General features: G+C 43.2%; 1 protein-coding gene across 6 annotated transcripts in view; it reads left to right on the forward strand.

The window, feature by feature from the left end:
• Positions 1 to 7,494: 7,494 nt before the first annotated feature.
• ZNF384 (zinc finger protein 384) overlaps positions 7,495 to 15,161 on the forward strand; it is a 32,605-nt gene continuing 24,938 nt past the window's right edge. The window contains exons 1-5 of one of the 6 annotated variants that reach the window (XM_044449665.1): positions 7,736 to 7,827; positions 9,109 to 9,212; positions 11,233 to 11,303; positions 11,396 to 11,636; positions 13,315 to 13,645. In XM_044449665.1, the coding sequence (XP_044305600.1) occupies positions 9,179 to 9,212; positions 11,233 to 11,303; positions 11,396 to 11,636; positions 13,315 to 13,645 (677 nt within the window). In that variant the 5' untranslated portion in view covers positions 7,736 to 7,827; positions 9,109 to 9,178. Of the gene's footprint in view, positions 7,828 to 9,108; positions 9,213 to 9,314; positions 9,419 to 11,232; positions 11,304 to 11,395; positions 11,637 to 13,314; positions 13,646 to 15,161 lie in introns of those variants that run through there. The other 5 variants (XM_044449669.1, XM_044449666.1, XM_044449668.1 and 2 more) reach the window with 5 other exon arrangements.

Consider the following 15,161-nt stretch of genomic DNA (forward strand, 5'->3'; position numbering starts at 1 on the left):
TTAGAGTGATTGAGGCTGCTAGTTCCTTTTATTTAAATGCATCAACAATTGTGTCCACGTGATCCATTTCACTGGGGGAAGGAGATGATGCAGGAGAAATGAAGTCCCATAACCCCTTGTCTGTGGGAACAGACAGAGGGTGTATAATGACTGCACCAGCTACACAGGGTGAGGTCATCTGCAGCAAATTTGGCCTCGCCGTTAGAGATGCAACAGGTAAATAATTCAATGTGAAACTGTATTTTTGCCACCATGGTGGGGCTTTCTGCCTCAGCATGAGCACGTTTTGGGCTTGCTCTGGTCCGATCTCTCAAGCTATGCTAAGCTGTGTTCTCTCATTAGACCATTTCATGGACGGCCACGCTCTCAAATAGCTACTGGGCGTGTTAACTACATCCTACACAGGATCAAGGCAACATATCCCCAAATACCAGTCTCTGAATCAACAGGAGGAGAGAGCTACCACCCTTGTGTCTTGCTTGAGGGCTTCCCATGGATGTCTGACTGGCCACCGTGGACAGAAGAAAGCTGGCCAAGATAGAGCTCTGGTCCAAACTGGTGCGTGTTTCTTATCATCTTACTTGTCCCACCATGGGACAGGTCACAGATCCACCTAGCGCCAATGAGGTCATCCTTTCAGGGCCATATTAAGGCATTCTCCTCCTAAGCATTTAATGGTATGTCAGGCCATATGATGGGGATGGGGGAATTTATGCCATCTGGATTTTTCATATATCTAGTATTGAATTTTTCAGCTTTCTACGGTTTTAAATTTGGTATATTATTATTTATTAAATTTGTATAAAAGCCACCCCATTAGCATTATTTTCTCTGGGTGGCTATAACAATAAAATCAATAATAACAATAAATTAATACAGTTTAAAGCTAATAAACACAAGGCACAATATATACAATCCACAAAATGTAAATTAATAAAATTAAAACTGAAATCAGTGCTGTCAATAAATGGATATATGATACAGTAGTTTATTATTTGCATTTGTGCTTTGCAACTTTTATGAATTTTTGAGCTTCAGTTAACTACTCAGAACTTCAGTTATTACAGGATACAGAAATGAAACTAATGTGGAGAAGGAAAACTATGTACGGGGTGTAGTGGCGCCTTACAGTTGTTATACAGTTATACAGAGAATTATACTAAATTATAGAGAATTACATCTATAATATATTTGTATCTTTAGTCAACTAGGCTAATTTTATATAAAATTTATTTCCGCCTTTTTTCTTTTCAAGGAAATCAAGGTTTCTTAGATAATTCTCTTCCTCCTCTCAGTCTTAACCTCACAACTACCTAACATGTGAGGTATGTTTGGCTGAGAGTCTGTGACTGCCCAAATTCACCCAGTTGGCTTCATGACTGGGGATTAGATTTCAAGTCACTGGAATCCCATTCCTGCCCTCTTATCCACAAAAACATACTGTTATTTACACAAAATGGAATACAAATATATGCAACATGAAGAGAGATTTAAAATACCAAATTTGAGTTTAATTTTGTATTTTAATTTCTTTAAAGAGAACAAAAAAAGCCAGATTACATAATTAAATGTATAATTCCAGAATTGGCCCAAAATGGAGGATTTCTGGAAAAAACTATTTTGTGTAATTTTTCTTAATCTTTATTATTACTACATTGTATTTTTATCTCCTTAAATCTTTATTGATACTTAATATCAGTTTAGCTGATACTATGTTTCTCCAATTGTATGAAATTGATATTTTGGCCTTTGATTGTAAATTAGTTTGAAATTCAGTATTGGCAAGTATGTCTCTGAATTGCCATGTGAAGGTGGAGGGAAGGAGTCAGGCTTAGTTTACACTGGAAAAATGCTTTTGAGATAACATCACTATGCACGCAAAAATTATGAGAGAAAAGGCCATTGGATTGAAACTTCACTTTGTAAGATCAATCTCTTTTTTCAACAAAAATGTTTGATCTAAAAGTTGAGAACCATTAATGACAGCATCATTTTTAATATTACTACCATCATAGATTGGATACAGATTTAAGGCTGGCTGAAGTGGACTTTCTTCCTTCCAGCATCCTGAAAATGCTAGATAAAAGTTGGTTTGTTATGTGCAGAGAGAAATCCCCCAAACTTTAGGAGGCACCTTTGTGAATGGAGTTACTTTATCTGTTGAAGGCAGATCTTGGATCCAACCCATTAGCAGAAGAGATGAAACAACATTGTGTTTGTATACAAAATGAGGGGGAAATATTGCTTTAGTCAATCGCATTCAGTTTGCCCTCTATTAGGAAAAATAGGAAACGCATTCATTTTTTATTACCTTCCCATTATGAAACACCGGTCAGGCAGCCTAGCCCTTTAGACAGATTCCCAGTATTTGGGACAATTTAGCTTAGGAAAAAATACAACTCTAATAGGATGTGAGTAGGTATAAAACTGTGAATGGTGTGGACATCAGTTTTTTTCATCTTTATAATATTAGATCACAGGCCTATGAAGAAGATGGAACCCCAAGAATGAACATTCCTGAACTGAGTGCTTAAAGTCAGGCCTTTTGGAGAATGAGAGGCCCTCCCTGTATGTTAAATGAAGAAATAGAAAAATGGTTACAAAAATGATTTGTTTTCATTTAAGAAATTAAAGCTTTTAATCCAACATGATACAAAAATTTGTAATGACTATTCCCTTTAACATATGCATTTTTCTGTACTGATCCACTAACTATGCTAACGATAGCCCTGTTTATAGCACTAATATCTGAGAGAAAGGGCGGTGGAACGCAGTAGTGCAGGAAGCGGCTATGGTTGGAACCCTCCTCACCTGGAGGCATCCGAAGGAATTTTGACATCAGTTCCAGCTGCTCATAAACCCCGACTGAAGGGCAAACTTACACCCACAGATAGATTTATTACACCTTCTTCTCCAGTACCACGGCTTAGGAATGGGATGATTCTCCGTATAACATCACACTTCCGTTTCTAGGTTCCTCTGGATGGAGCCACAACAAGATATAAAACAAATTATCAATTTGTAGTGCAGATATGCCCCCAAGTGGTTTTTGTTCAAAAAAGATATAATGAAAGTGACATTGTCCTTGCTTTACACAGATCTTTTCTGAAAGAAGGTCACACAGATGAGTAATGTGACCCATTTTTAAAAGTACAGTCTTCCATGAGAAGAATTTCAAACTTAATCAGCGGGATTAAAATTGTATATTGATCGGTTGTGTCATCTCAGGACGTATATACATGTGTAGGGCAGCTCCATGTCATAAATTTCCATAATCTCATACACAAATGATGAAGAAAGAGAAAACTGCATCAAGATGTCAGCTGTATTGGAGTAGGTTACTGCATAAGATGTGGTTCTATGTGTCACCTATTAGCTTCCATTAGCCAGGCTAGCCCTTTAGGAGTTGGAATTTCTCCTTCCCCTTTGTCTCTGGGTCATGTTCTGCCCTATTTCACCCTGCTGGAGGGTTTTCTTTCAGTCTTCCTCAGCCTGCACTCAGAATATTCCGCTGAGCCTCTCTCCACCTCTGTCTGCTAGTGTGGGCCTGGCTAGCTTCCACCTCTGTGCACCCTAAGGCCTTCTCTCTCCAGCTCCCCCTCTGCTCTCTCAACTCCTCCCCTTCCTCCATTTACTTCCAGATAGACTTTCTCCTTCCCTGGGCTATGCTATTCTTTTTCGGCTTCCGAGTCCACTGGCCCTGCCTCTCTCTTAGACCTTCAGACTCGTCTCTTGCAAGAGTTGCAAGCCAGGGCTGACTCTTCCATGGGGTGGGATGAAGCCCGACATTGCCGCACTCCACCCTCCTCCAATTGCTCTGGAAAACCCTGCCAGCTATTCTCCCACTTTTGCTGCAGTGGAAGAGAATGCCGTCTGCAGGGCTCTCCAGAGTGACAAATCTCTTCAGCAGCATGCATGGCTGCCCTGCGGAACCCCCCACCACCACCCCAATATGGCAAAGGCCGGCCTGCACACCCACAGCACAAGCTCGACAGACCATCTCCTGGGACATTCCATGCCTGGCACTGAGAAAGCCTCAGAGCAGCCATGTTGGCCTGGCTAGCTCTCTGCAGGGCCTGTCTGCCCCCCAGTGTGGGGAAATACAGCACCAGGAAGGGAGAGGGTGCAATGTGGTGCCAGGAAGAGGGTAGGGCACGAGGTGCAGGCACTGGGCTCCAGAAGCAGAACAATTGCTTTCCTACTTCAGGGGGTGGGAAAGCATACGCTGAGTGTTGCTAGCCTCCTACAGCTCTTCCTGTTCCGGGTCATCTTCCTCTCCACAGACTCATTCCCACGTCTCTCACAGGCCTGGTGATACATGAAATTAACAATACAGGTGGAGGCTGCCGTTGCATTTGCTGCTGTTAGTATCCTAATAATTCTCCTAGCACTTCTCCCTCTGCTTTCAATTGTCAGAATCCCGGAATCTCAATTTGAAAAGAGGAAATAAAACTCGGGTTCGTGGGAAAGATCAAGCGTCCAGACCATCTGTGGCTTTATTGCATTACCCAGGTTCCCCGCAGGTCCGTACTCACAATAATGCATTACCGGTCAGGCAGAGGTAAACTCTGCTGCAAAGCTTCAATACCATTACAGGGCATTTATACCTCCCAGGTACAGGGCAATTGATGACAGAATGCAGACATTACAATAAGGTTCTGAGGTCATCACATACAGAACAGATAAAGGAATGTCAGTCAATCATACAGAGACAATGAGATTACAATATTTCTAATTGCAGTGTACTGACACTTTAGTTGAGAAACTTGAACCCATCTCCAGGTCTGCTTACACATGTAAATTCAAGCTACTGAGAAACTATTCATGATAAGCTCAGACCCTTATCTAGACTCTAGACATTCTGAATGACCAGGGCACATGAAGCCCTCTGGGCTAAGAAGATACTTCCTGGTAAACTGACTTCCAATGCCATTTTAAACAGTGACTTAGCCTGGTTTTGAGAAGGAGTACGGGATTTGATCCCACAATGCAAAAGCACAGAGAAGTAATGCTTTTCAGACAGGATTTATCCAAATTTTCCCAACACAGTAGAGGAATCCTATACTCACATTATGCTGAAACTGAAAATACACTACCATTGGGCAAATCCCAACTGGTTCACTTGGGGAAGGTTCTTTTGCTCATTACTAAGAGACTGCTCTGCTTAATTTTGCAAGATCCGCAGCTAACCAGTAACATTTTTCTTTGCTTCTTCTGCTCCTCCATCTCACCCTACAACTAATTAATTTATTCCTCTTCCACTTTCTTCCCCCAGTGCCTCTCTCACTCACCCCCATCCCCATAAATCTCCTCTAGCAGCCCTGATCATAGCAGTCATCCCACTGCTAGTACAAACAAGAGGGTAAAGCTAGCAAGATTTTAATAAGAAGGAGAACCACTGCAGAGACAGAGTGAGTGAATGAGAACTGGAGTGTTGCAGCTGAAGCAATTGCAGCCACCGGTGGCCCTTGAGCCTGGCAGAGAAAAGCACTGCCCTTCACAACTTGGGTCTATGCTGTTTGAAGAAGTGCAGTCTACCATATGAACCTGTTCAGGTTTTAAGTTCTTTGGAGCGCTTCTCTTGCCATCAGAGGTATAACTATCAGGAAAGTGAGCGGTCTTCTCAGTGGTTGCTCCCAGCCAAGTGATGACGAGTTAGCACCATTTTTACTGTCCTTCTGTCAGCAGACAATGGCATTTGTATTCTGACAAGGTTTTGGTTTTTAAACCAATTTGTTTGCTGACATTGGTTTTAACCAGTGTATACCTTTTTTTAATGTTGCTAATATATTTTTACTATGTTGTTGTTTTACAATTAGTATTTTTTGTATTTTACTGTTCTTAGCTGCCCTGAGCAAAATTTAATGGAAAGACAGGATAAAGATTCATTACATAAATAAATAACATATGCATGCATGTGTGTGTTTGTCTAAGGGGAAGTTGAGGTATTCTTCCCCATGTTCAGCATGGAACCATTCAAGAGCAGCACTTAAGAGTACCCAGCAGCAGCAGCAGCAGCAATATCTTTGTTTTATTAAGTCTTGCTGCCTTTTAAACAAATCTTGTTTATTATTATGTATCAATTTCCACTTACAGTCAACCACCTAGGAAGCCTTTAGTCAGGAAAGCAAAACAGGTTAGCTACACAACGCTTAAACCAGGAGTGCACCACTGGCAGGCTGTATGCAGTTCTGGGCCCACAGAAACCCTGCCCACATTTCTCTGCAGAATCGAAAGCTATTTGCCCATGCAGACAGCAACTCCAGAACAGTGATCTCAATCAGGATTGGTGGGCCAGAGAGGAAGCTTCATCCTCCCCCTCCTCATTAACCCCAAAGCAGTTAGATTGCTGCCTTCCTGAAGTTAATGGCAGCAGGGAAGCAGAAACCGCAGCTGGCATTACTGGGGGCGAGAGGAAACTGTAGCCTCATTGAACTTGAAGCAGCCTCTCTCCACTCTAGCAAACTCCTGCAGAGTTTCTGCAGTGCAAGTCAGGTTAAAGCATCCCCAGTAATCCTGAGCGGGATCACTGTGATCAAGGTGAGAAGGATACACAGACATACTTACATATGCCCTGTGGCAAAAATGTCATTTTTTTGTAGAAATGACTAAATGATTTTTGTACGTTAAAATATGCTTATGTTAAATCGGGATGGTTGTCTTTTTTGGCCCAAGGGGCGATAATGCCTTGTGGGTAACCTTCCGGGGACTGAATCCTAGAAATGGGCAGGGCTGCCAGAAAAAGTGTTTGCACGCTCCTAGCAAGAAAAGTTGTGATGAGGAAGTGTGAAACAGCCAGAATGTAGATATAAATGCGAAGAATATTTAATTGCATTCAACACCAGCAACGTCTTTTTAAAGTGTCCTCGAATTGTTACTAGTGGAAGGTAGGATTTCATTTGCTTCTTACTGAGCAACTAGGCAGAAGTGTTACCAGCACGTTTTTCCTCACATCTACGATTGACAGTCGCTAAACTGACAGCAGAACACTCGCGGGAGAGCCTTAAAGGTCTCTGAGAAAGAGAGAGCTCAGTGAAGCCGCTACAGCTGCAGCCCAGCTCTGAGGAAGCATCCCGCAGGACACAACGTTATGAGCAAGGATTTCGTGAAGCAGCTGGAGAGGCCCCGGGAAGAGGCGGCTCTTTCCGTCTGATCCGCCTTTAGGGGCACGGCAGTGTCAGCTGCGCGTCTTCCTCAGTTGTGGCCGCTGCGGCGCGCCGTCAGCGGCCTCTCGTTTCGCGCGCTCAGCTCAGCTCGCTCAGCTTTCGAAATCCTATTTTTGGCCGCCAATCACATCGCTTCCTATCTGAGCACAAGCTCCCTTTCGACTGCCACCAGCCTGGCGCCCCGGAAGTGTTAACTCAAACCCCGCCTCTTGAACCCAGAAGTGACTTCCCGTTCCTTTTTCCGGTGAGGAGGAGGCTGCCGTTACCGCCACTTGGGCCAGAGCCGGGGGGCTGTCTCCGGGGGTCGGGAGGGGCTGGGTAATGGGCAGCGGGCGGGAGAACATGAGTGGCTTTCCCCGACAAGGAGCACTTCCGGGGTTAAGTCACCCGGAAGCGGAAGACAAGGGTTGTCTGCTGTCCGCCTGGCTGTCCGGGGGAGCGGCGGCGGGAGGCGGAGGCGGGAGCAGCAACAGTACCAGCAGCAACAGTACCAGCAGCAACAGTACCAGCAGCAGCAACAGTGGCGGCGGCGGCACTGGCGGCGGCTCTGGGTCTGCTTCATCTCAGCTGGTGGCCCGTGTGCCGCTGGATTCCGCGTCGGTTCGGCCGCTGTTTCCTGCCTCGGCCCGGGCGGGCCGGAGAGTGAGGGGCCGCGGGCGGGGTCAGTGCCAATAAAAGCACGTGGTGTTCCTACGAAGGGGGGGGTGGGTGGAGTTGGGGACCCCTAAGTATGGCCCAGTCAGGAAGCAAGGGATGGCCCTGGCTTCCCTTCCTTCTGATTTTCATGTCTCTGTTAATTTAGATGTGGTTCCTCGAAAGCAGGGCTTGGGGTGTTCAACTTCATAAAACTGGTTGGCAGGTGGTTTAGGATTGAAAAGAAAAAGAAGTCGTTCTTTCCATAAAGCAGGGTTAATTTATAGACTTTACAGTGTGTGGTGGTATACGTTAGTATAGGTGGGTTGAAGAGCACCTTCATGGAGGATAAGACTAGCAGTAACAATTGGCTGTGGCAGGTACATGAAACTTGCCTGTTCTAAGGCAGCACTTCTGGATACTGGAGGAAAACAGAATAGGACTGGTGCCTTCATGATCTTTTTGTGGGGTTCCTTGGAACATCTGGCTAGACTATGTGGAGCCATGCTCTGATACAGTTGAGCTTCTCTGAGTGCTAAATTCTTCGCCCCATAGTATATTCTCCCCTCCACATGCACACTAAATTATACCTGCTTTTAGTATATTGTTTTTATGCTAGGCAGCATTGTGGGCTACATTGGGGATGGTGATCAGACCTTGTTTGACTTTCTTCCTCAAAGCACAAGCTTTGTAACTGATGAGGGCCCATAGATTGGGGTTTGGGGATACATGGAAGGTTGAACATAGCATTCCGGAAAAAGAGAGAATCTTGCAACAGGGAGACCTGTGTAAGTTTTCAGAGATCATCTGCTTCTTATTATCTGAATCACTAGCAGAATGTTTGGTGCATTTCTATCATCAGCTTGACAACTTTATCCTGGCATGTACTTAAAAATACTTTACACCAGGCTTTTTAAGTTTTCTAGGGTTTTGATCCTAGTTCAAAAGCTGTACTCTCATGTATTTAGCTAGTTCTTATTTACTGAAATATGGTTCATGCACTTGATACTGTATCGAATCCAGTTTTGGAAATAAGGTACTGTTCCTTCTTGGTGGGTTGTTGCATTGCCTTGGATACTTCATGTTCAAACCTCAAGCATGCTTTAATATATTTGTGTTTGCGTGAACATATTAGTGCAACTAAGAATGCTTATTTTTTTTAATGGTTACATTACTTTCTATTTATCTTTAGGCAGAAATCAGGTTCCTTGTGAGCTTTATCAAGAGCTAGTGATTAATGAAATTTAAATATGTGACAGTAATTTGTATATTCTCGTTTTTTTCCTTGTGTATTTGGTATTGGATGTAGTTCCTTACTGGCATCCATATTGCATCTAGGTTGAATCAGATTTGTAGCCCCTTGAAATGCAAAATTTGAAATGGGAAATATTCATTATTTGGTACAACTATTTGGTAAGTGCATAGGGGTTGTGGTATGGAAGTTGTTCTTTTTAAAGCTGCAGAAGTTTCTTGATAATTGACCTGATGTGAGAAGAACATTTTTTGGTTTTTCAGTAGAATGTTAAGTGTTCTCAAGATGAAGACATCCCATGCTTGGTATAGTCCTTCCTAACCATGCATGCTTGGAGGTGACTGCTACTGAGCCTACTACCAAGAAAGTATGAATGAAATTACAGCCATTATTTTTTACAAGTTATTGGGAGGCTTGAATTAAAATTTCCATTGTGGAAGTCATGAATGAGAACTAGCACAGCAGTTAGTGTTGGATTGGGACTGAGAAAATCTTAGTTCTGGTCCCCCCCACCCACACCCCCAGCCATGATGCTCACTGTGTGGTATTGGACCGATCATGGATTCTCAGTATAACTTACAGCACAGGGTTGTTGTGAGGATAAAATGGAAAGGAGGAGAACCTTATTAGCTGTCTTGGTTTCCTTGCAAAAGGAAGAAAGGCAAGGTATAAATGTAATATAATGATTTAATACCTCATCTGTTCTCCATGTTTTTTGGGAATATTCTGTAAAGTGGGTTGGCAGAAAGTAGATCTCCAACTGTTTTAGAACTTACTTTCAAGCTTGAAGACCATTGACTATGTAGGCAGGGGCTTCTGGAACTTCAAGTATAAAACATCTGGAAATCTGCCAATGCCTGCTGTAAAACACTGCCCTTTCTTAGCTGTAGTCCCTATTTGGTATGAAGGCCAGCTGGCTTTTCCAGGGAAAATCTTCATTAGCGTGTGTTTTAGTCAGATGATGGTGAATTATTGTAGATGGACATGGTTTTTTGATAGAAATGTTACTGATATTTCTGTTGTGCTTTATAAAGGCTGTAACATGGAACATGAGGTGTTCTCAGCCTTGTAGCATGCTTTCCTACCCAAAAGACTATGGGTTAAAGTAATGTTGCATAAAAATTTTCCCTTGCACCATTGATATTAGAGTTTCTTTGAGTTCTTCTCTGCCAATGGGAAGACATTTTGAGCTTTTCTAAAAAGTTTACTCAGACTGAAAAATAGATACTGCATGGCACTAATCGATACAGGTTTAGAGAGGTATGTGTGGATCTTGACTGAAGGGAGGCTGGATCAGTACTGTGGCAATCTGTTGTCACATTTGGAAGGGGAGAAAGATATATGTCATATTGAGCATAAGGAGGATCAGAACTTAAAGAAGTTTGATTTGGGCTGGACAAGCTTTCAGCAAATCATTTGAGCCATGCATGGTACCACCTCATTGCATCTCATTGAGTTGAAGCAAATGCAAACTCTGTATTCAGCAATCATTAATAGACCAGAATGACTAAATCTAGGGTTCTGGGCTGTTAAAGGATTGCTATGCAGCCACATCAGAAAGTTCTGCACCAATGAAGGTGCAACTCCTTATTTTATTTAAATGGAGATTTAACACTAGTAACTTTGTGCAGTTGCATGCATTTTTGCAAGATCCTCTTCAATATTTTGTTTGGCATTGTTTCAAGAAGAGAGAGAGCATGGGGTTCCTTGTGTTCCTGCTATCTTTGATTTGAATTATGAAGGATTGTTGACTTTCTGTAAATCTCAAAACCCAGTTCTTATATAGCAGCAAATATGGGTTAATTAACCAATAATTTACTGGGCACAAGAAGTTTCTTGGTTTAATACTGAGTTGTTTAACTCCTAAACAATGTGAAGTGCCCTGGTGTGGATGTCACAACAGCAAGCTACAATTGAGATGCTTGCAAGTGGTGTAATGGAAGTGGCAAGCACACCAAAGGCAGCATGCTCACTGGCTCCTGTTTGTGCTTGGCAAATTGTGGTTTACTGGTACATGCAGTGCCTCTCCTTTTCTAGAGAATGGCCAAGAAATTTTGTGACATCTTAGGCTTCTGAAGTTTTGAAACATGTTCAACAGGTTGATGGAATAATAATAATAATATCATCACCATCATCAAAGTAATTTGGTCTGACATCAAGCCTTATCTCTTTGCCCTTCAGCTAGAATGGAAGAATCTCACTTCAACTCCACCCCATATTTCTGGCCAGCAGTGCCCACAGTCTCAGGACAGGTAAGGAATATTTAAGCTATAACATAGTTTATGCAACCCTCTGTCCACAGCTATTTAAAAAATTCTCTTCCGCTTTCCTCCTCTCACTCTAGATTGACAACAGTATGTTCATTAACAAGATGAAGGAGCAACTGTTGCCCTCAGAGAAAGGCTGTACTCTGGCTCCCCCTCACTATCCTACCTTACTGAGTGTACCCACCTCTGTGGCCCTTCCCACCAACATTTCTATGGATTCTGACACCAAGCCAGAGCAGCTGACCCCTCACAGCCAAGCTTCCGTGACACAGAACATCACCGTAGTACCTGTGCAGTCTGCTGGCCTCATGACAACAGGTGAGAAGATGTGGAGTGTGCTGTGGGTGTTGCCCGTGGTGCAGCATAGCTGCTGGAACAGTTCGATCTGTTCTTGGGAAAGGGGTGTGGTTCGTTGTCTTAGATATGGGGAAAAGATTTTAGCCAGATGCCCAGTATTTCCTGAATGCTGCTGCACCATAAAACTACCTACCTTCCTAGTGAGCCGGTTCATGCACAAGTGGGAGTGAGCAAGGGTGCTGCCTCCTGTGTGCTCCTCACTCCTTTTAATCATCAGCCTGCCATTGATGGATTATGAGCATGATGTGGGAACTCAGAGCACTTGTTTGTTTAGGGGTTAAACAGCTTGGCACGTGCTTCATGGTTTATTGTTGAGTAAACACTGGGCAGTTTAGCCCTTAAACAACCTAGTGCTCTGTGTTTGGACCTCATATCCACAACCTATGATCTGGCTGATTATAGGTTGTTGGCTAAAAGAGGAAACAAGGAATGTATGAGGGGTGATGTGCTTGGACAGCAAATGATGGTTAATCACTGTCTAAATTAGAGGTGTGCAGCTTAAGATTTCCTGGATGTTTCATAGTACAACTCTTATCAGCAAGAGAAGGTAAGAGCTGGACCAAAAGATCTAGAGGGCAACAGGTTGCCAATTCCTGATTTAGACAAATATGTCAGATATTTCAGTTTGGTAGATTCAAATGTCTGTATATACTTAGTTATTAGATTTTTATCCAGCCTCATTAGCCATGTGGCTCTTTCATTCTATACTAAGGACTTCAGAGTTGCGTATATGCAGGGATATTAAATTTTTAGTAAGTTTTGCTGTCCAAGCCAAAAACTTGTTGCCAAACTCTCTCACATCATCCTCATTCTCATCATTAACATTGATACCTACATTTCTTGCCTGGTCCTCTTCTCCATTTTATTCTCACAGCTACCCTGTGGAATAGATTAGGCTCAAAGTCACCCAGTGAGTTTCTTGGCTGCGTGGGGACTAGAACCCACATCGCTTGAATTGGAGTGTAATGGTTAGGATCCAATCACTAAAACACACTGCTTCTTGTTCCCCTCAAGGAGGTTTGGAAAGGGAACATGTGTTATGGTGTGCTGTCGTTTAACAGGATCGACTCTGTTTTTAGGCAGCTGCAACTATCATTCCTCCAACCTTGCCCAGGCTGACAAGTACATGTGGAGCATGCACTGTATGCCTTTGCATGGTAGTGTTAAACATATTCACTCCTGCTGTGAAGCAGCAAAGGCCTGCAGGGGTCGGGTCTGTCGGTTTGATCCTTTGTAGCCAAGGCTCTGGACATGCAGCTGCTTGAACACTCCTAAGCCTTCCTCCCAGTTTTAGACTTACTTTGACATGGGCAAAGTATTCTGCCCACCTCTGCTCTGCAACTTGGAGTGGAAGGTTGGCTGCTCATTATGCTCACCAGAGGGTGGCACCACACTTGCCATGCTGGATAATTTTTTTGACATGGCTATTCCTCCCTTCCATTTTATTCTCACAATAATTCTGTGAGATGAGCTAGACTGAGAGATTGGCCCAAAGTGAGGTTCATGCCTGGAGCCTCAAATCTGAGTAAATACTAATTACATGCAATTTAAGGGACAATTTTTCCTTCCTCCTATATCTTGAAAGATAAAGACTCCTTATGGGGTTAATATCTGCCTCTGCTTTTTATTTTCACTGTAGGGCCTGGTCTGGTGATCACATCTCCCTCAGGGTCTCTGGTGACCACAGCATCTTCCGTGCAAACCTTTCCCATCTCGGCACCCATGATTGTCTCGGCACTTCCCCCTGGTTCTCAGGCGGCTCTCCAACTAGTCCCTGACCTCTCCAAAAAGGGGGCTACCACTCTCTCAGACAGTGGAGCTGTCAGTGGTGCTGGAGGTATAGCCCCCAAAGCTCCTCGTGGTCGTAAAAAGAAGAGGCTGCAGGAATCCGGCCTGCCAGAGATGAGTGATCCTTTTGTATTACCAAATGAGGATGACGAAGAACAGCACAAGGATGGCAAGACGTACAGGTGGGAATATAGGATTTGAAACTATATATGCACAGCTACTACTTGCTTTGAATTGCAGGCAAACTGTTTTCTTCCACTGTATGGTATTCTTACTCACTGGCCTTGGATTCTGGTTTAATCGTGATCTGGGCAGGAGGAAGCCTACAGTTGTGTTAGACCTTGGTTAGAGATATTAAAGAGAGCCCCTGGCTGTTTAGGCTTGAGTTTGACATAGCACTGTTGACTCTAGAAGAAGGTGGAGTCAAAGCACTAACTTGTGTAACATTATGATTTCTCACTAAATTGCTAGCATTGCCGGTTGTAGAGTTATGTAACTGCAGCAAAGTTTGCCCCAGCTGTACAGGGTGCATTATTATCCCTTCCAGAAGAATTGGAATTTCTCTAAGCATGGTTCTGTGACCATAACCCTGCAATGCTAGATTGGTCTTCTCTTTGCCAGCCAAGGTGCCAGGACAAGCTTCTCATTTCCTGTTTCCAAGAATTTGTTCTAGTGTTAATTCCTTTTTTGGTGAGTGCATTAGACTTCTGAGAAACTGGTGAAGGGTCATAGATGGTTAAATGCTATACTCTCATGCTGATAATAATTTTGTGTTTGCTGGATGTCGGGTAGATGTACTGGAGATTGGATCATCATACTTTCCATATAGCATGGTGGATTCTAGATCTTTGATGTCCAAAGTTTCAAGATATGCCTTTTTTCTGTAATTTTGAAGAATGTATGTCTTAAATGACAACTCTAGTGGTTCTCTGTGCTGAGCTTGGTAGTATTTGATGTGGCTGAACTGGTTGGACTTGCAAGGGTCCCCTTGCTGCAATATTCTTCTCCACTTTAGCAGAACTATCTCAGCCAAAAGTAGCCTGAAACAGTTTATCCAAATCTATTGTCTTTTCGTGCAAGCCAGTTACTTTACCTTGATCTGGTGATTTTGCACTTATGGTGATAAAATGTCATGATTCATTTGAAATATCCATGTCCTTTCCCTGTGATTAGATTTGAAACAAGTTTTTTTTTCTGCCAGCCCACTTTCCCAGATTGGTTCTGCTTAGTTTAGGTATGGAGTGGTGGTACTGCTTGGATTCTGCATGTGTATTTTTCCTGGTTTGTGAGGTTGTCCCTGTCTCTTATATTGTTGTGTCTCATGCTTTTGCATTTTGGGCTCCGACCCCACCTGCTTTGTATTCAGTTTTTTAGCCAGTTATTTCTTTGAGCTTTGTTAGTTTGCCTTCTGTGAAATGGGTACTGTAGCAGAACACTGTGAGCTCAAGATCAGTTTTATGTTTCAGAGCTCAGACCTCATCCTGGTATAGAATCATAGAATAGTTGATTTGGAAGGGGCCATGAAGGCCATTGGGTCCTTGCTGTTGAAGGACACCAATTTGCACCATCCCACTCGGATGGCTGTCCAGTTTCCCCTTGAATGTCTCTAGTGTGGGAGAGCCCACCACCTCTCTAGGCAGCTGGTTCCACTGTCATTGCTCTGACAGCGAGGAAGCTTTTCCTGATGTCCAGCCTGAA

This window comes from Varanus komodoensis, unplaced genomic scaffold (assembly GCF_004798865.1).
Source record: "Varanus komodoensis strain SLA01 unplaced genomic scaffold, ASM479886v1 scaffold60, whole genome shotgun sequence".
Lineage (NCBI taxonomy): Eukaryota > Metazoa > Chordata > Lepidosauria > Squamata > Varanidae > Varanus > Varanus komodoensis.